Below are 19,782 nucleotides of genomic sequence, written 5' to 3' on the forward strand. Positions count from 1 at the left end.
TATCAACTGCTCGTACTGGGAGGAGGAGGCAACTGTCCACCACCCACTCAGGCTGCTCCTCTCACCACTTCTGATCTGCAGACCGGGAGAACTTCATATTTGTCACCTGCCTCTTTGAGTTTGGAGGAAGCAAGATATGGAAGAAGAAGGTAATGATCATCAGTGGGGATTTATTGTTTTATTTATTTTTAGGACAAATTCATGACCAAAAAAAACGTTTTGGTCATGAAGTTTTTAGTATTTTAATTGCAGTTAAAGGGTTATAAATAGGGCAACCACCATTTAGATCGATTTGCTGTCCTAAACAAAATTCACCTATGACAAATTTGATATTCAAGTTAATATTAAAATCAAGACACTCTATTAAGATTGTCAAGCTGTTGTGTATTTATATTTTCTTAGGGATCATGTGGATGGTGACAATTAACATTTTGGGCAGAACTTTAGAAACTAAACATACACTGTAGATCAAATTAGTCCTCATAATATGGGTGTATCTGTGGATATATGTTATAATATATGAAAAAGCATCATCGGTTAAAATTTGTAATCTTTCTTTCTCTCAAAAGAAACAAGACACATAAAGGTAGAACTAAGATTACACCATCCGTGGTTAAAGATAAAAAATGTAGCATATTGATACTCAATTATCCCAAATTAAGTATTTTCCTGTTATTCCTCTGAATAATGTGTGGAACTGATCCGTGTAATTATCAGAGGCTTTCTGATTTTCCATGCACAGTAGACTAACAGATAAGCATTTGTCAAAATGTTTATCATTCAGAAACAGCTTAACACACAATCTGAGGCTCAGAAAATCCATTGCTTTTATATCATTGATGATTGATTAAAACTTAGGTTTGTGAATTATTACTTAGATATTTAGATTGTACTTAACCTTTTTTCAACAATGTTTCATCGTGAGCAAAAGCCATTAAGGAAAAAATAGACATAATAATACAAGAAAATAAAATGTATCTTTTGTTTCCTCTAAAGACATTATTCTTTCATTTTTAAATGTCATCACAGTTAATGAAAAACATAAATTAATGTATAATATGTTCATGTTGTTAAAGTGTGACATCCTTATTTATATATATGATTGATTTTCATTATCGTGTCCTGCACATATTGTATTCAGCCTAAATCAGGATTACAAGACACCGTGATGAGAAACAGAAATGGTACAAGACAGAAATAAATCTTTTCTTTTTCTCTTTCCAGTATAGCATGATCTGCTTGTGATCTCATTTCAGCTCTGCGCTGATGCCATGAGGTTGATTCTGGTTAAACCCACCAACGCAACGCGGCGCCTCGACTCAACAGGTGAAGTCTACCCCAACGGGGTCCATGAGCATTGCACCTTGGGCGGTCCGCCCCCTCCGACAAGAACCCCTGAGCATGATCAGTACTCTGGAACCCCAGTCGAGTCGTCTTCATCCCCACAGGAGACAAGTCTCTGCTGCGTAGCACCTTCACCACATGAAAAATCTAATGGAATCCATCAAGTTTCAGCCCAGATGTCGCCGCTGAAAACTCGGAACCTAACCTTATCCCAGCTGAGCGATCAGGAGTGGCTGCTGCTCTGTGGCCAGGTCAGCAGCGTAGGAGATGATTCGCCCTTGGCAGAGAGAGGAGGGACCAGCGGGGGCCATCCAAACCACAACGACAGATGTGGATGTTCCTGTCCGGACGCACACCAGCATTCACAGACTTTTCAAGCGGCGTCAACACTTGGCCCAGTGCAGGACCGTCCCTCCAGAGTCACAAATAAGAGAAGACTTTCATGCTCACCACATACCCAGTCTTTCTCTCAGAGCAGCCAAGGTTCGACCTCATGCCAGGTTTTACCACAGCAAGCCAACCAAAGGGATCTTTTCAAACCTTCAACAAACCAGCCGCATGATAATTCCATGCCTCAGAGCAGTGACCATGACGGTCAGAAGGAGCTTTTGCAGCGGCAGCATCCTTGCAATCATTTCAAACTCAGGGACAGCAGCCAAGCAACCTGCCCCAATTTGTTCAACATTCCTCTGAACTCAGTTGAGTGTGCTGAGTCGAATCAGATTCTTCACCAGCGGCCTCAGCCAGCCGGCACCGCAGACCTCAACTGGACAGAGATTTTCGGTAAAGGACCACTGTTGGTTCAACAGCGTCAAAATCGAGACTCTCTTGGCTCCATGGCTGGTGATCAGGCCTGTAAATCACCTGGGGATCCGTCGATCGTCCTCAAGTGTCGTCATCTCCCTTACAACCTCCTGACCAGTACTGCCCGCATGAAGAGGTCATCCACTCCAGAGAAGAGTTTCCAGTCCTTCTCCATCAGCCAGTACAGTTCACTTGAGAACCAGGGACAAAGTCAGGTACAGGTACTTCTCTTAATCGTGTAATTTCTTTTTTGGGCAGTCCTGTTTCTCTCGTTTAAGGTTTTTTTCCAGGTACATTGTACTTTCGATGACATTCCCTGTGCTGACTCTCACTTTCAGACATCCTCTGAAGTCCTCGGTGGGTCCAAAGTCTCCCTCCCTAAACATTCTCCCCCGGCAGCAGACAACTTAGAAACCAGTGGCTCAGTTAACGGGGATGCAGTGCGACCGCTGGGCAGCTATGGCGCTCTGAGATCCAGTCTTGCAGATCTTCACTCGGACCAACAGCCTCTTCCACTTCTTAACAGTGCCGTCCTCGAGGACGCCTTCTCCAAAGTCCTCAGAGAAGACTCCAGTAAGGCCAACAGCGACAACCTGAGCAGGGAGGAGGGCAGCGCCCCACAGAAGAGGACCAAGGACCTGAGCTACCGGCTGGGCCAAAGGAGAGCTCTCTTTGGGAAGCGTAAACAACTCAGTGACTACGCGTTGGTCTTTGGGATGTTGGGCATTATCATCATGGTGATCGAGACAGAGCTTTCCAGGGGTATTTACAGCAAGGTTCGTCCTCTTCAGACTTACGATCTATGTAAAGGAGTTTATATTTACCCCCCCTTTCTGTTTGTTTGTTTGTAAGCAAGATTACGCAAAAACTACTTGATGGTCTAGCACAAAACTTTGTGGATCTTTTAAATTTGAACTTAGTGCTTTCACTGATTTCCCGGCATATAATTAAAGGACTTGATCAATAGAACAGACCTATTTTAGAGGAGTTATATATAAGAGTTTGTGTAATTTGGTGAGGCTTGATTCAATTTAAGGGGACTGTAGGACGTGTGATTACTTTAATAAATACAGATGTACAACGATTACAAAAAAATTCATGAAAATGATGCCAACAACAATTTCATGTGTTAGAATTAGTGGCTTTTAGAAGAAAGAAATTCCCTCCTTTAACACTGTTAATTTGCACTGGTCACTTGTGTAGTTGTAATGTTTCTGTTTCCATTATTTGCAGGAATCCATATACTCATATGTCATGAAAGGTCTAATCAGTCTTTCTACTGCTATTCTCCTTGGACTCATTGTGATGTACCACGCGAGGGAAATACAGGTAAATACTATAAATAAATGAATAATAAAGACCATTCAGTTCAGTTTCCTGTGGTCTTTTTGTTTTTGTCTGACTATCTGAGAGTGGAAGTTAATTGTGTCACCACACAGCCCCATGTTAGCAAGGACAAGACTTTGGTCAGTTTATTTCATCTTTGTTTTAAATCGTCATCACAGGAAAGATTTATTATGAATAATTCTTGGATCATGATGAAATAAAACAAGCATGTTTAGGAATAGTAAGTTATGACAGTTTGATTAGGGGACTGTTGATCCTTGGTGGAGGTGAGTACCAGTAGTGTTCATAAATGTATCAATCATATAAACAAAACATTGAAATGAAAACTACAGTTCAAATATAACAGTTTATAATTGATAATTGACCTCAATTTATTATATACAGTTTAAATCTACTATATTATATAACTCTACGTTATTAAATCCTTTAGTGCTCTGTTCTTTTCTCTTACAGCTCTTCATGGTGGACAACGGGGCAGACGATTGGAGGATAGCTATAACCTTTGAGCGTGTGCTCATTGTCACGTTGGAGCTTCTGGTCTGTGCCATCCATCCAATCCCGGGCCGGTACATGTTCAACTGGACGGCTCGACTGGCCGTCAGTTACACGGCATCAGTGGCCGACGCTGATGTGGACATCTTCCTCTCCGTGCCCATGTTCCTGCGCCTCTACCTGATAGGCCGGGTCATGCTGCTCCACAGCAAACTGTTCACGGACGCCACCTCCCGCAGCATCGGGGCCCTCAACAAGATCAGCTTCGACACTCGTTTTGTGTTGAAGACCCTGATGACCATTTGCCCCGGCACAGTCCTGCTGGTGTTCAGTGTGACCTGTTGGATCATTGCAGCTTGGACCGTGCGGCTGTGTGAGAGGTATCAGCAAACAAATTCTGAACTTCTCACACCTTCTTTCATCCCTTTTAGTAACAACTTGCATTAGTACAGCATCATTAAAAGGTTTATAGTCCAGTCGACCTTGTTTTTAACTGTTTCCTGTTGAATGCTTTAAATTGCTCATCTATAATTTGTAAAGTAAAATTGTTCTTAACATCCCAGCCTCTACTCAGTCTTCACCCCCTGTTTCCATGTCTTTTCAGGTATCATGATGCACAGGAGGTAACTAGTACCTTTCTTGGAGCAATGTGGCTGATCTCCATCACCTTCCTCTCCATCGGCTACGGAGACATGGTCCCTCACACCTACTGTGGAAAAGGTGTTTGCCTGTTAACAGGAATTATGGTGAGACTCATACATGTAAAACCAGATTTCATCTAAGAGTGAAGCAACATTTTGTATAATTTGCTAATTTACTCGTGTAGTTTGTACAAAACTGATAAAAATCACATGCAGGAAGAATCACAAGGCGGTTAGTAACGGTTACATGTTTAAATAATTTCCGCTGACAGACACTTTAAGTAAACATTTGTATTATAATTAAAAGTACTTTAAAGTAACGCCACTGTCACTAACCACTGCTCTCCTTCTCAGGGAGCGGGCTGTACTGCTTTAGTTGTTGCTGTTGTTGCAAGGAAGTCCGAACTCACCAGAGCCGAAAAGCACGTCCATAATTTCATGATGGACACTCAACTCTACAAAAAGGTAACTTCAGGAACAGAGATGCTAATTATGTTAAGATTTTACATTAAAAAAAAAACTAAGTTTGTTTTCTCCATTCAAGCTCTGTAAATTTGGTAGTAATATTATTAAATTTATAAATGATTTATAATCAAGTTAAACTGAACAACAACAAACCTTAATTACATGTCCTCATCATTAGTGTGTAATAACAACTTGTTAGGAATTATTGCAAATTGTTTGGGTATTGGGTATTTTTTATCGGTCAGACTCTATACAGGTTGCAGTACAGGACCCGAACAGTACTTAGTGTAAATGCTTCTCTATTGGCCTGTAGATGTTTCACCTTCTCTGCTGTTTCATTTGTCTGTTTTTTCCTCCCCAGGTAAAAAACACAGCAGCCAACGTGTTGAGGGAGACGTGGCTCATCTACAAAAACACTAAGCTGGTGAAGAAGATCGATCACGCCAGAGTACGCCACCATCAGCGTAAATTCCTGCAAGCCATCCACCAGTAGGAATACGTTTACATAACTTGTAGAAATTCTGCACGTTACCTCAATTTGCTAAAGGCTAAATTGTTACAACAAAAAGTCAAATTTGTAATCTGCATTTATTTTACTTGGCAAGAAAGTGTTTCTGATTTTCCTTTTTACCGTAGACTGCGAAGAGTCAAAATGGAGCAAAGGAAATTAATGGACCAGGCCAATACGGTCGCTGACCTTGCCAAGGTCTGTATGTGTGGTTTCTTTCACATTTTTCAAAAATGGTCAAAGGAGAAACTGAGTCAGCTAATGGTATTCATTCGTAATCATCTCGCTCAAACTGGGAAACCATCGCTCATATCTGGGGGAAATCCCTTTGCTCAACTAAAACCTGTACTCTACCTTCCACGACATCTCAAAATGTCTGCAGTGAAAAATGTTTCTTCAGGGATCACAAATGGAAAGAAATGTGTATTCACATGATGTATAGTTTCATTTTGGTATAGAAGCATTAAGAGTCCACAGCTCTGCAAATTAATAAGTAAGTAAGATAAGTAATCATGATTTTACTGATAAAGATGTTTCACAATCTAATACACTAAGTGACACTGTGATGCCTTTTTCAAAGTGACCTCAAGGTCAGTTATGTGACCTGTCCTCCCTGCTGCCTTCAGACTCAGAACATGATGTATGATCTGGTGTCCGAGCTGCAGCATCGGAGCGAGGAGCTGGACGGGAGGATCATAGCTCTGGAGGCAAAACTCGACTCCATCCTCCTCAGCGTGCAGTCGCTGCCGAACGTGCTGTCTCAAGCAATAACAAAGCTACAGAGGGATTTCCTGGACAACTTGGCCTGTCGTGTCCACTTCCTGTCGTCCTCCCTGAGCTCTGAGTGCTGTACTGTCCCTGCCAGGCAGCTCTGTCCGGGATCCACCCCTCCAGAGGCACCGTACAACCAGTAGACCTCAACAACCTTTTGATGTGCTGGGATGAATTTTCACAACCAGCACTCAGCATTGGGAGTTACAGCTAGAGAGTCAAGTCTGGATGAACATCATTTCTTAGTGTCCTCTGCTCCAAGTTGTTCAGGTTCACGAACCAGGTCTCATCCTGTTTTTGAGCAAACCCTTTACAGTATAGAATGATTATGGAAAATGAACATGTTTTCAGCTGAAAATAACTGCTGGTGGCAGAAGAGTGCGACATGTTCTAAAGAACAGAAAAACTGTAATATAACTATTTATTCATATTTAATCATTTGAGAGCTATTTTACTCTGTAGTTCTGACATTTTGATTCATGTCATTGGCCGTGGCTAAACAACATTATTATCATGGGTAGACATAAAAGAGACATGTATCTAGACATAACATTATTTTAAAAGTTCTGATATTTTTAGCAGCTGCATAGTATTCTATTTTAAAGACTAAAATACAGCCTGTGTATTAAATCACTGAAATAAAGTATTTTGTGTATTTATGTATGTTTGAGGCTTCTTTGTTTCCCTCGGTAGGATTGGGTGAGTTGCCTGCATTTGAAAAAAAAAGATTCATCAAAATATTGACTAGCTCTATCTTGCACAGACCCATGTCAACTTTTTACACACACACGTGGAATAGATGTTCACACACACTCTTACACTCCTCGTATTGCTTGCTTTTATTTTAAGTATTTTTAACTAGTGCCATGCTGGGCTGACCGGGTTGTTCTTGGCCAACACCATTCATTGTACTTTTGACCCTGTGTTAACTTGCATAATATGACAAATAAAAACTTGGGCGGTGTTTTAGGCACAACTACTTTCTTGGGTGTATCGTGACTTGTAGTGGTAACTCAGGTCAAGTGGTTGGGAACGAGCTCCACACATTAACACAGGGAGTTTGAAAGAAGCCAGTGACTCTGCAGACAGAAGCTCCACCACTTGTTTACCACCTCCACCATCTGTCCCTCCAGAGGGGGGGGGGGCGGAAACAACAAGTGGAGGAACACGGGATTTCGTTTTCCACGGCGCCCCCAAACTCTCGCGATGAGTGAGTCCGGAGGCGAGCTGCACCCACGAGACTGTCATTTCGCGCGCTGAGTCTAAGCTCCAGTCACATCCGCGATCGACAGCTCCGCCGTCCAATAGGCGCCATGCGCCCGGAGCCCGGTGGCCAATGGGGCGCGCCGCATTGTTAGAGCGGGCGGGGTGTGAAAGTCTTGAAGAACAACACATTGATCCGTCTCCATCCAGGCAGAGAGTTGCTTGTGTGAATCCCGCGGCTCAGAAGTTATTCCTCCACCGTCGACTTCCCAACTTCACTCGGACGAACAAACAGGTGAAACAACTTTCCCACCCCCCACTTCACGCTCTCGCAACTTTTCAAACCCCCGCATCCGTTGAATTAACCGCCTAGTAGCTAGCTTACTAACCCGGGTTAAGCTAACTCGCCAAAGTCCTGCCTCGTTCCTGTTTGTGGTTGTTTAATGCGAGTTGTCCAGCCGGCTGCGGGTAAAGTTAGAACCAAGCTAACCGGGATAGTGTGTGTGTGTTTGTGTACACGTGGGTGCCGTGTTGTGTTATCGCTGAGGTTTTACGCGGTGGAACAGTAAATGAGTTAAACGTGGTTCTGCGGTGATAATAGACCCGGGATGAACTTGACTTGCTGCAGCCGTGTTGTGTGTCTGTCCCGGCTCCGTGTTGAATGAAACACGGCGGGGTTCTCACTCCGGCTTCACCACTTCGCTCTTTACTACGAAGCAAAACACAACACGCTAACCTTTAACTCATTTCATCCTATTGGCTTGGGTCGAATCGGGGGGTCACGCTCCTGGTTTGCCCGGTGAACACAGGTGGATGGTGGGATAAAACTGCAGAGGAAGCGGTCTCATTTCGATTTTATTATTATTTATCATCATTACACATGTTCAGCTCAGTGGTTTTTATTTCGAGGCGGATCACCACCTCAGCTGAGAGAGAGAGAGAGGGGCAGAGCCAGGCAGCCGCCGGGCTCGTCCCTTGCCCCTCGTCGGGCACCGAACTCGGCCCGTGTTTGTGTAAACCACCTTTTCCCTCTTGTTGTGACCGAGGGCGAACCGCGCGTGAGACGAGGTTTCGCTGTGTGTTTTATTGTCGGAGAACGGAGCCACATTGTTTGCTAGCGCTCCCTCGCGTCCGGATGTGCCTGCTTTTAAAAGAACTGGGAGTGGCCTGCAGCTCGGTTTCCCGCACTGTATTCAAATCAGCCTGTTCCCTCCCTTTCTCGCAGCCTGCAGGAGTGAGATGCCCGGTGCTGACAGCAGCACAATGCACTGGCAATACTCATATTTCTGCCACTGGGAAACACTGGAGTCGTTGAACACAAAGGGCAGAGGCTTGTAGTGTCAATGGTGGGACTGGCAGGAGCCTTTTTCTGCTTTGGCCGGATGCACACAGTGGTTTGAATCGGCATCAGTTCATAGATGTTTTTCTTTTCGCTGGAATGGTTGAGGCTCTATTCCCATTCGTTTTGTAAAGCACTTTTAAAAATTTGTTTAGGTAACTGCTATAGAAATAGTAATGTTGTTTTTATTATTATTATTTACAGTGGGTGTGAGCATTTGGGAACAATCGCAAGCGTAGAACCAGTGAATCTCATCTATTAAGAGGGACGGGAACAGTAACACAATCATGCATTCAAAGAAAAACATGCTGCATTTAAATGGTAATCCAGAAATTTAACATTTACTCCAATATTCTCCAATAATGGACAGATTACGTAGTTAGTATTATGTGTCACTACACAAACAGCTTCAAGATATTTATCAACAGTAAGAAATGTGTTCAGATACAGGTTTTGTATTTCGGTTTAAATCTCATCACCCAAAATGATAATTGATTCCAGTTCGTCAAACACATGCATTTAGTTGAGCAACTATTTAATTAAACAAAGCCACAATGATGACATACAATATTGGGTTGAGAGATTAAATAATATCATGCATTACATTTTTTTTTAACTACTCTTTAATACAAATAAAAACATATGGGTATCAGACACATCTTAGTTATTGTCCTAAATCTTGAACTATGACAGGAATGTGTAATGTAGCTTTTTGAATTGATGTCAGCCACTGTGAAGTGCTTTTTGATTTCCCAATCAACTGGAGAAAGCCAGAAATAAACCAGCATAGTACACTTTTCTGTTCAGTTATTCTTCACAGCTGAGGTTATTCAGCTTTGAAATATTTGGTTTACTTGTTTTATAAATGTGTTTGGAAAATGAACTGGGTCAAGTGATCCCCAAAAAAGGATTTTAATATTACAGCGGGACCTATATATCAGTCAGCAGGGGAATATAGGCTAATATAGACATCTGTCATCTCACAGTTTGTCCAGCAGAGTGTGCTCTGCCTCAGTTGTTTACATCACTAGGCACTATCTGCATGTCATGTAGCGGAGTACGGAGTCCACATGGTCAAGAGGTGTCCTCATGGTAAATGCTAACATGGTCAATAATGTTTCTTATGGAATGCATTGACAATTTACTGATACTAACCCCATCATTTTCCATTTTAAGGCTATACCGTGTATAAATAAATTCAAAGACTGGCTGATGAATTGATGTCTTGGTCCCTGTTATCGGTGTTAGCCCCAAACAGCCACGGACAGCTCTGATTTCTAATATCCTGTAAATTAAATGCAATGATTGTTGTGGTTGTAATGGGTCCTGGTTTTGCTGTTGACACAGGGCAGCTGCAATGTGGATTCAAGTGCGCACAATGGATGGGAAGGAAACCCACCGGGTGGATTCCCTGTCCAAACTCACAAAGGTGGACGAGCTGCGTCTCAAAATCTCAGAGCTCTTCAACGTGGAGCCTGAATTGCAGCGACTCTTCTACCGTGGCAAGCAGGTGAGATGACATGTTAAAACTTTGCTCAGAGACATTTGTTTAATGGAGGCAACCGTGTTTGTTATCTCTCAAAACAATATGTCAGTAAAATTTGTTATAAAATATATTATGAATAAATCATGGAAGTTAAGCAAAATGCTTGTATTAAGTAGTGATGAGAATATCGTGTTTGAAATATACAAGCCAGAAAGACTTGTGTTTAACCTCAGTATGCATCTTTAATCAGATGGAAGATGGCCATACCATATTCGACTACAACGTGGGACTGAACGACATAGTGCAGCTGCTGGTTAGGCAGAAGATGACCTCAGTTGATGTTGTTAAAAGCAAGGACAAAGAGGCCGAGCTCTCTGACTCTGACTCAGGCTGTGGCTCAACTCAGAGCGAGTCTGACAAGAACTCCACTCACGGTGAGGCAGAGGTTCAGGCTGCCGGCACCTCTGCCCAGGCCGTCACCCCAGAGCTCGTTGATCTGGGATTTGGATTTTACAAGGTGAGTTACGAAGTAGGTCTTTGTGAAGAAGGGGTAAATTTAATATATCGTTTTTCGATAGGTGGAGAACAGCTGTTATGTAAATTCAGCTATTTGTTCTGTTCGTTTTCATACAAACATGTTGCCCAAAGTGCTTTAAATGTTATGATAAGTGCTGAAATTCTTGGCCATGATGGGGTGGGACAGCATCCAAAACATTTCTCATACATCTGGGTGTTTAATGAAGTTGAATTTTTCAACCTCATACTTGTTAGTGTTCTATGGAGTGCAACACTTTGTGTCTTCATGGGATTTGGGGAAATAGTCTTGTTAATTGCCAGTCCCCATTTTTTCTTTTCAATTTTCACTTTGTAGTGTTATGGTTTTTGGCTTTATGCTATGGCTTTATGAAGAAAATAGTGTATTATGTGGATGAATAGAATAATGTTTGCTGTACCACACCATGCTATTAAGGTTCTCACCCCTTCTAAACACTCTGGACTCTTTTTATAGATGGGTTTATTTGTCCATTTGTTCAGCCCACTAACATGGCTGTTTATACGCTTAACACAAATATACATACGTATTTGATTTGGATGACAAAGTCACACTGACCCGCCTGTACTAAAGTCTTTCTTTAACTAGTGTCATATAGACACGGTGAGAATGTCATTTTTGTATGTTTTGAAAATGTTTTTGTAAGGATGAAAGTCCGTTTGAAAAACATCTTTATTAATTGAGAAGTCTCTGGGGATCTAACTAACTCTGTTCTGTTTGTGTTTGAAGATCAATGAAATGGTGGATGCAAGAGACTTGAACATGGGAGCTTGGTTTGAAGCCCAGATAACAAATGTTACAAAAGCGCCAAAGATGCCAAAAGACGAGGCTGCTGAGGCCCAGTCAGCAGAGGATGAGATACTGTACCACGTTAAATATGAAGAGTAAGAATCCTTGTTCTGTTAACCATGAATTTTTATTAATTTAATCGATCCACATTCCTTGAACTCAGCTTACAATGGCATCATCAGTTTAAAAGGGATATCCTGGTAATTGTGCAACAGCACAATCTGTACATCAACAGTAGATATTTTAATTATTTAATTACTTTAAAAAAACTTAAAATTTAAGTCTGATCCTTTTCGTCTACCATATTGCATGTTGATGCCCAGTGGGTATTTAATGAAAGTGTTGTCTTTTCACCATTTTGAACTAATTGTGGAAAAAAGCCAGTTAAGTCATGGCTTTTTCTTAATTGCTGTCTCTGCTCTCACTGAATGACGATCTTATGTTGAGTTTTAATATCTTAGTGTTGAAGGGAACATGGCTCTCATTGAAACTTGCTTTTGTACATTCAGCTACACTCAGGAAGCACCTGTGATGGTGTGTGGCTTGTGTGCGATCTACAAACTGATGTGGTCTTGTTACTGTTACAGCTACCCAGAAAACGGGGTGATTCCTTTGCTTGCCAAGGATGTTCGTCCGCGGGCCCGTACCGTTTACCAGTGGCACCAGCTGGAGCCAGGAATGATTGTAATGGTCAACTACAACCCAGATGACCCCAAGGAGCGTGGCTATTGGTATGATGCCGAAATCCAGAGGAGGAGGGAGACGCGTACAGTGCGAGAAATCTATGCCAAGATTATCCTTGGGTAAGAGCATTGTTTCATGGAAGGGGGAGTTCTCTAGAGTGAAGATATAGTTGTGGTGGAAGGGGAACACTTGTGTCTATTTCAAAGTTTTTTGGGGTTTTTGAAGCCACAGTTGCAGGTGGGCTGAGCTGTGTTGACTTGTTTGTGTTTCTATGTAGATGTGTTCTCTACTGCTTTTATGTTGTAAGCAGTTGTTATATGAACCACTGTTATATCTTGATCTTACAGTTTGTTATTTCCATTTCCCTGAGTTACATTAACAGTTTGTTTCTTTGTTTGCAGCGATGCTGGTGACGCTCTAAATGATTGCCGTATCAGGTTCCTAACGGAAATTTACAAAATCGAGGAGCATGGTTCTCCGGGAGATGCTCCAGCTGGTTCTGAGAGTCCACTAAAAAGTAAGTTTCAATTGCAATGATATGAAACCTTCTTTATTCTATCAACTTGACACGTTATTGCATGTTGAAAAATAGTTTTTTTAATATATTGCATAATCTCTATTCTCCAGGATCAAATGGACCAGAGTGTAAGACCTGTAAGGACGACCCAGATAAAAACTGTCGCTTGTGTAACTGTCAGATCTGCGGCATCAAGCAGGATCCTGACAAACAATTGCTGTGTGACGAGTGTGACATGGCCTATCACATCTACTGCCTGGACCCCCCGCTCACCTCCATTCCTGAAGACGAGGACTGGTCAGTAAGAGCAGAGGTGGAACGCCACTGTGTTTAGATATCCAGATACTTGTTTGGAAATGAAAGTTGGAAATATCAACCATGTGTTGATGATTAATAGGCAGTTGTGACTTGTAGTTTAAACAAGGCCAATAATACCAAATGTCCTCAGTATAAGCCTGACTTTTTTTAGAGCCAAGAACTAATGATTTCATCTGTTTTTATAATATATAAATCCAGTATTGAGATATAAAGTTTCAAATCCTCAATAATGATAAAAAAAATTACTCAACAGGCCACTTTTTTTTCATGCTACTGGTGACAAAGTGTAACGTTTTGCTCATCACTTGTGTTCAATACGTTAAACTTGACCTTAACTCCTCATCTCGTCCTGTTGCAGGTATTGCCCAGGTTGCCGTACCAATACCAGTGAGGTTGTGTTGGCTGGAGAGAAGCTGAAAGAGAGCAAGAAGAAATCAAAGATGGCTTCCGCCAGCTCTTCCAGCCAGAGGGACTGGGGCAAGGTGAGAACTGACACAGAGTGGCCAGACGCTTAATGTTATTTAGATGTGCAAGAACTTTAATCTATATGTTTTCAATGTTTTGCTTCACGCTTGGTAAATAATAACTTTTGAGGCATACGTTTTGGCAAATATTTTATATTTAATATCTGGGGATTTGTTTCTTATTGACAACAAAGTCTTAACCTACATCACTTTCGACTCCTCTCTCTCCAGGGAATGGCCTGTGTTGGTCGAACCAAGCAGTGCACTATCGTCCCGTCCAACCACCACGGCCCAATCCCTGGCATCCCTGTTGGCTCCTTGTGGAAGTTCAGAGTTCAGGTCAGTCCATGCAAAGAGCAAAAATGGATCTTGTATCTAACTTTAGATTGGCTGGGATCAAAGTGGTTATAAACTATATCAACATACGTTTTTTTTTTGATTGGCCTGTGATAATGTTTAATTTGTTTGGCTCTTCTAGGTCAGCGAGGCTGGAGTCCACAGGCCACATGTAGCTGGAATACACGGCAGGAGCAACGATGGTGCTTACTCTCTTGTCTTGGCTGGAGGCTACGAAGATGACGTGGTATGTTTATTAGTTGTTGTTTTTTGCCATAATTTCAAAGTAAAGCTAACTTTTAATAAGGTCAAATTTGCGGCTCATTATCATAATTTAAGGCAATAATAAGAGTAGATGAGTTTTGTTACATTGTTTTAATTTATGTATTTTACATCTCAGGACGATGGCAATGAGTTCACTTACACTGGCTCTGGAGGACGAGATCTGTCTGGAAATAAGAGGACTGCTGAGCAGTCATGTGATCAGACACTTACCCACATGAACAGGTATGACACTTAAGTACATAACGCATAACTTTCTTAAATCTCAATGAGTTCTCTTTTTGTTTTGCTCAGTTTTATTTTGCATTTCAAAAAAAAAAATTCTGACTCTCCAGGGCACTGGCACTCAACTGCAACGTCCCAGTCAATGACAAAAATGGAGCTGAGTCCAAGAGCTGGAAGCAGGGCAAACCAGTTAGAGTCGTTCGCAGCTGCAAGGGGCGCAAGCACAGTAAATATTCCCCTGAGGAAGGAAACAGATATGATGGCATATACAAGGTAGGAAGAAACACTACACATTTCATCCAGTTTCACTTGACGTGTTTGATTTATAAGATGGTGGCTTCCAGCAACCCTTTGTTTACGTCACATGTTTTAAACTTCCGTCAGATTGTGAAGTACTGGCCGGAAAAGGGCAAATCTGGCTTCTTGGTGTGGCGCTATCTGCTGAAACGGGATGATGAAGAGCCGGCACCGTGGACTAGAGATGGCAAGGATCGCATCAAGAAGCATGGTCTCATCATGCAGGTAGATTTAGACCATTTAATTATTTATTTTGCATACAAAATAATAACATTTTGGTTTATCTGGGTGTAATGCCCGGTCTGTGTACCTGTGAATGAGAGCATATCGCACATATTAAACAAGTGTTAGCATTTTACCATGCTTCATATAAGTATGTTAATGTGTACATTTTGACAACGTTATTTGGTAGAGGCTAGTAGCTGTAAACTATAACCTGCTTGTTGTTGATCTGATTATAAACTTGCTCATGTTTATCTTCAGTATCCTGCCGGCTATCAGAAAGAGAAGGAGAACAAAGAAACAGAGGAGGCGGCGGCAGCGGCAGCAACACCCAGCAAAGCCAAGAGGAAGAGAAAATCTCAGGGCAGCGGTAAGTTGTCTTTTGGTCTTTTTTTTAACTTTTGTGTAGTATACACCTTCATCTTTACAACACCTTTATGGAAAATGTGTTTTTTGTTTTTTGTCAGACTCTAAGACCTCACCTGCCAAGAACTCAAAGAAAGTAAAGTTAGAGATGTACAAGCTTTCCCAGGAGCAGAAGACTCTAATCAAGAATGACAAGCAAAACAAGAAGCTGTGGGATGAAGCCATGGAGTCACTGTCACTTGGACCGGTGAGGATGACTTTTAGGCAAAGTTCGCTGCTGGATTTTATAAATTTAAGCTTGATGTCGAGACAATATGGATTTATTGTAGTTAATAGTTTGTATAGAGCAAAGTAACTTTAATCCAGAATTTGTCTCACTGCTGGTTCATAAAATACTTTACTGACAACTCTGTGATTAGAAATTATGTATTTATGCGTTAATTGAAAAATGGCTTGTATGAAGATATTTGGTTGTGAAACAAAGGACTGTATTTTGAAGCTCCATCGTGCTGGACTTTGCTGGTATTTTAAACAAATTTTATTTGTTAGTAATAAATGGGAGGAGTTCAGTAAAATCTCCACTCAGAAAAATAACTGTAGGTACAGGAATGTCTCTAAGAGAAAAGATTTTAATGCTTTCAATTTTGTTTTTGCAGAAATTTTTGAACAAGGTTGAGGAAGTTTTCGGCTGCATTTGCTGCCAAGAAGTGGTCTTCCAGCCCATCACCACAGAATGCCAACACAACGTCTGCCGAGTAAGAAACTGTCACAAATTTGGAATAATCACAACGACCCCATGATCACATGACTGCAATTAAATACAAAGTAAATGAGCTTTTAAGCTTGTGATACATTCACATCTGAAATGAAGAGAGCAAGGAAATCATAAACAAATGGATTTTTTCTCAGAACATGATATATTTCTATGGAGTATTTTCAGCACACTTCTTAAAGGGATATTTTGTGATGAATGATTATCTAATAACCATAAGTTTTTTGGGAAGTGTTGCAGGAGTGAGATGTTATCTTAAATGGGAGCTGTTAATACTTTTGGCCAGTTGTCACAACCCTACCTTACACACACCTCTGAACTTAAACCGAAACTGCGGCATTCTTGAGAATGAGAGGAAACTTACAATTAAAGAAGATCGTCACAAAACTTCCTTTTGGGTGAAAGTATACATTGAGTGGAGGCCCAGAGAAATTAAAGCAAGTGTTTATTTGTTTTTTCTTACTTCAGGAATGCCTGCAGCGGTCCTTCAAAGCAGAGGTGTACACCTGCCCGGCCTGCAGACACGACCTGGGCAAAAACAACGCCATGGCCATCAACAAACCTCTGCAGGATATTTTACATCAGTTTTTCCCAGGGTACAGCAGCGGGCGATGATCATTGGCTCAAGTCCTCGAGGAAAGCCGATGTAAACTGTAAGGGGAATTTTGACGCAATAAAGAATCAGTTTTCTCTTAATATATTTTTTATGATTTATAAAACTACCGTTTTTGTGGACTTCAATGTTACCGTTTTCACCTTGGATCTGCGCTGATGTTTAGTTACGTATAATTTTGAAAATTCCTTTATAACAGCCTGTGCCATTACTCTTCTGCTAAAATCCTCAGTTGTTGGACTGTGTTTTGTTATGTTCCATTAGTTAACGCAAATGTTATCCATGATGATTTAAGGAAAGCCCTCCACGTTTAGCACTCCTTAAGAGAACGTTAAGTTCTTTCCCTTAATTGTTAGGAGATTGTTATTATTTAGTAGTACAATGTGGTCCTGTTGCTGGTTGTCATTTTATGCAATAGTCTTAATCTGATGATGCAGTTGAGGTTTTGTCTCCTGTAGCTTTTTACTGTGTTTGCAAGTATCGCAACTTGATTTGCCATCAAGAAATCGGTCAGCTACACTAGACTAACCAGCTAAACCACTTTTGTTTTTGTCCTGGCATGATCCAATCTTGAAATTGCATTGCAGTGTCAAGAGAACAGTCGTCTTTCGGAGACAAAAGATGCTTTGATAGTGAAACGTAGACGAGACTTAAAAACAGAGCAAAACTAATTTTTTGTTTTTGTTCTGTTGTTCAACCGTCTCGGAGGAAGTGTCTTGTGGGGGAAACCGTGTCATCAAACTTGGATGGATTTTCTAGCTTGTGTATTGGTTCCCTATATATTTTTACAAAGTTATTTTTATATTTGTATACGAAGTTTCTCAAAGTTGGTTAAAAAAAGTTCTATGAATTTGGTATAGAAGCCAAACAGGTTAGAATTTTATTCCATGGCATTGATTTGGAAGTCCCCCGTTTTGAAAAGTTTGAAGTCTGAAGGAAGACGCCCGTTTAATCAAGAGTGTATTGTAGAACTCCCGTGTATCTAGCTCTTTAGACCTTGTCCCGGACATTTTAAGCTAATTGAGTCTAGACACTTTATTTTTAAGTTTTGTTTTTTTTGACTCAAATTTAAAATGTGTACTTTTTCATCTTTTATAATCTTACTGCCATCTGTGGGAGGGGGGGTGTTCAGTCCGATGTTTGTGTCTCCGCAGGTCACTTGATCTCATTAAAGAGGAAAAAACAGGAAATGCTTGCATTAAGTTGAAAATGTTTTAAATCTCACACTGCTCCTAAAATTTGCCATTGAATCAACTAAATTATCCAAATGTGTCTAACTACTTAAACCTCTAAGTGTCTTTGTAAGGATATGTGATGCTTGGTGTTGATTTTCAGCGGCAGTGTGATAATGTCCATCGACATGTGAAGCACGTTGAGTTTTTATACGGAGAGACAAAGATTGGCATAAACCGGGAAATGTATATTTTCTATAATTGTATAATTTTTAGTCCGTTATGGTTTCTATATGTAGTTTTTAGAAATGGTTGCACATGTTTGGTGCTAAAATTTGTCAATACATTTTCTGTGTTCAATAAAACAGTGATATTATGTTTTATCTATATCTCCAACAAGCATACAGAAACACACTGATAAACAAGAGTTTTGTGCGGCTATCCTTGTTAAGACCTAACTACTAATCTTTAACATTAACTTCGAGCTTAAACAACCTTAACCATGGTCCATTCATGCCTAACTTTAACCTAACCCCACCCAGGACCTCAGATATGAAGTTTTGCCCACGTAGGATCAGGCCTTGGTCCCCTTGAGGTCTACTGGTCATAGTTGATACTGAAGAAGGTCCTAAAGAGGCAACACAAGCGAGTGCACAACACCTGCCTGGAAGACTTTAATTTTAATTCTTGAGCATTGTTAGAAGAGAGCCTGTGACTCAAGCATTTAATTGCCAGCAACTGCTTAATGTGATCTGTGCATTTGACAATAAAACTATTGAATCTTAGCGGATTATCTTGAACTACAGTGTAACTAGCCTTTCGTGTGTAGCTCTGACAATTATTTTAAAGAAGACCAAATGGTTTAATGATTGATTTAAAGGGATGGTTCACCCATTCAATCTTCAATATCCCCTCCATCAGCATAGTGGCAGGTGGATTTTCATTTCTTGGTGAACTCACCCTTTCAAAGCACCAATAAGAACTGGGCAACCCTGCACATTATTTCAAGGTGTACTGAGGTTGTAGAAACTCTTAAACTCTTACAGGGAACTTGAGAACATTAATACATCTCGTTAACTCCCATTGAGGTGTTATATTTGGCCCCCGGTCGACGGAGCTCAGCAGCCTTCACCAAATCCGGCAGTGTGTACGTGCGTGGCGTACACACGACGCAGGCACGAGCATGGAGTACATGCCCAATTATCACCGTCGCTTGCCATTGGTTTACTCGTGTGCCTGTCACCGAACGAGCCAATCCCATCACCGGCTTTCTTACCAAAGAACCACAGGATCCGCGTCGTTCCACCAATCATCAGACGTAGTTTCTGGTGTGGGCGTGACCCCCGTCGTAGGCTCAGCTAGCTAATGCTAGAAGAAAACCGATCCAGGGAATTCTTACATATCGAAACAAATTGGACTGAGCTCAGCGCGGAGACGCTGCTGGTGGACTGCAGGAGGTAAGGTTCCCCACAGGGGGGTTATTTTATCCGACCTCAGGGACCGTGTTCTCCTTCATATCCGAGTGTGTGTGTGTGTGTGTGTATCGTCGCGGTGTTTTTGTTTTTTTTTCTACTGCAGATATGGAGGCAGCTAGTGACATGCTAGCAAGTGTTAGCCTGATACCTCAGCGCTGTTTGAACGCTGCGAAAAGCCGCTTCCGTATTTGTGTGCGCGCACCTGACCTCGTATGACAGACATGGACGTTTTCAAGAGTTTGACTCTCGGCTCTTTTTCCAGTGCTCTCCGCTGCGGCCCCTTGTCTATTTGGGTAA

The 19,782-nt window shown here is 41.4% G+C and overlaps 3 protein-coding genes across 3 annotated transcripts in view; all 3 read left to right on the forward strand.

Annotated features, from left to right (window-relative positions):
* The first annotated feature begins 1,271 nt into the window (after positions 1 to 1,271).
* On the forward strand, positions 1,272 to 6,983 carry LOC133960835 (small conductance calcium-activated potassium channel protein 1-like). The gene is made up of 9 exons (XM_062395679.1): positions 1,272 to 2,363; positions 2,487 to 2,924; positions 3,382 to 3,477; positions 3,949 to 4,367; positions 4,592 to 4,733; positions 4,983 to 5,093; positions 5,455 to 5,582; positions 5,730 to 5,799; positions 6,228 to 6,983. Exons 1-9 carry the CDS (start codon positions 1,272 to 1,274, stop codon positions 6,513 to 6,515), a joined length of 2,784 nt encoding a protein of 927 aa, XP_062251663.1. The 3' UTR covers positions 6,516 to 6,983.
* A 767-nt stretch (positions 6,984 to 7,750) lies between these two features.
* Positions 7,751 to 18,386, forward strand: uhrf1 (ubiquitin-like with PHD and ring finger domains 1). The gene is made up of 17 exons (XM_062396238.1): positions 7,751 to 7,870; positions 10,262 to 10,424; positions 10,651 to 10,917; positions 11,683 to 11,837; positions 12,330 to 12,545; positions 12,828 to 12,943; positions 13,054 to 13,240; positions 13,620 to 13,743; positions 13,957 to 14,064; positions 14,204 to 14,308; positions 14,462 to 14,568; positions 14,679 to 14,841; positions 14,953 to 15,090; positions 15,349 to 15,457; positions 15,555 to 15,700; positions 16,110 to 16,208; positions 16,694 to 18,386. Exons 2-17 carry the CDS (start codon positions 10,272 to 10,274, stop codon positions 16,838 to 16,840), a joined length of 2,340 nt encoding a protein of 779 aa, XP_062252222.1. The 5' UTR covers positions 7,751 to 7,870; positions 10,262 to 10,271; the 3' UTR covers positions 16,841 to 18,386.
* Positions 18,387 to 19,375: 989 nt separating this feature from the next.
* Positions 19,376 to 19,782, forward strand: part of kdm4b (lysine (K)-specific demethylase 4B) — a 39,235-nt gene continuing 38,828 nt past the window's right edge. The window contains 2 exon segments of the mRNA XM_062395570.1: positions 19,376 to 19,423; positions 19,425 to 19,467. Of these exon segments, the coding sequence (XP_062251554.1) occupies positions 19,376 to 19,423; positions 19,425 to 19,467 (91 nt within the window).

The sequence above is a fragment of the Platichthys flesus genome, chromosome 9, assembly GCF_949316205.1.
Source record: "Platichthys flesus chromosome 9, fPlaFle2.1, whole genome shotgun sequence".
Lineage (NCBI taxonomy): Eukaryota > Metazoa > Chordata > Actinopteri > Pleuronectiformes > Pleuronectidae > Platichthys > Platichthys flesus.

Excerpts from the sequence above, each read along its gene's own strand:
- uhrf1 (XM_062396238.1), top strand. The coding sequence starts at position 10,272 with ATGTGGATTCAAGTGCGCACAATGGATGGGAAGGAAACCCACCGGGTG. Across the intron at positions 11,838-12,329 it reads TACCACGTTAAATATGAAGA|CTACCCAGAAAACGGGGTGA; the intron begins GTAAGAATCCTT and ends TTACTGTTACAG. Across the intron at positions 14,842-14,952 it reads GATATGATGGCATATACAAG|ATTGTGAAGTACTGGCCGGA; the intron begins GTAGGAAGAAAC and ends AACTTCCGTCAG.
- LOC133960835 (XM_062395679.1), top strand. The coding sequence starts at position 1,272 with ATGAGGTTGATTCTGGTTAAACCCACCAACGCAACGCGGCGCCTCGAC. Across the intron at positions 3,478-3,948 it reads ACCACGCGAGGGAAATACAG|CTCTTCATGGTGGACAACGG; the intron begins GTAAATACTATA and ends TTTCTCTTACAG. Across the intron at positions 4,734-4,982 it reads GCCTGTTAACAGGAATTATG|GGAGCGGGCTGTACTGCTTT; the intron begins GTGAGACTCATA and ends TCTCCTTCTCAG.